The sequence below is a fragment of the Eimeria mitis genome, genomic scaffold (assembly GCF_000499745.2).
Source record: "Eimeria mitis Houghton genomic scaffold, Emh_scaff6559, whole genome shotgun sequence".
Classification (NCBI taxonomy): domain Eukaryota; phylum Apicomplexa; class Conoidasida; order Eucoccidiorida; family Eimeriidae; genus Eimeria; species Eimeria mitis.
In genome coordinates, this window is record NW_013574705.1 from 2529 (window position 1) to 3085 (window position 557).

Sequence of the window (557 nt, forward strand, 5' to 3'; positions counted from 1 at the left end):
AAGGGCTGCATTTGGGTCTGCGGTGGCAAATTCCAGGTCGCTATGGGTTGTGATGCCGGGCCGCCCTGTGTTGTCTGTTGAGCAGGGGTGAACGAAGCTACCGCTGGTGGTGCCGCTTCCCACGTTGTTTCTGCGGTTGTCGCTGCAGCCGTGGGTGCTAACGGCGCGAAGTTGCCGCCCTGGGCATTAGATTCCAGCTCGAGACAGAGTTGAACAATGGCATCCGTATAAGGGTCATCTGGAGAGTCCCACTCTCCACCTGCCAGTCGTCTTCTCCCATTTCTGTATCTTCTCCAGCCTTCAGAGAGGCGGAAGCAGTTAGTCAACAGCGTCGCAATTGCCAGTGCCGTTACCAGCACTACCCACACTCCACTTACAGCGGCATCCCGCGACCGCCGGATTCTCCCCAATCTTTTCTGTTCCACATTTGTGTCTCCTAGTCTTTGCAGAGCTGGTGAAGTTCCAATGGCGTGCCTGGTAGGCAAGACACCAGTACTTGTATCCGTGCCGGGCGAACGTTGCATAGCGTCGTCTCGGCTCAAAGACTACGTTAGACA

The 557-nt window shown here is 56.2% G+C and overlaps 1 protein-coding gene across 1 annotated transcript in view; it reads right to left on the reverse strand.

Annotated features, from left to right (window-relative positions):
* The window catches only part of EMH_0088110 (uncharacterized protein), a gene marked incomplete at both ends in the record, with an annotated part of 1404 nt that extends 880 nt beyond the window's left edge, over positions 1-524 (reverse strand). The window contains one exon of the mRNA XM_013501243.1: positions 1-524. Within this exon, the coding sequence (XP_013356697.1) occupies positions 1-524 (524 nt within the window).
* Between the last annotated feature and the right edge of the window lie 33 nt (positions 525-557).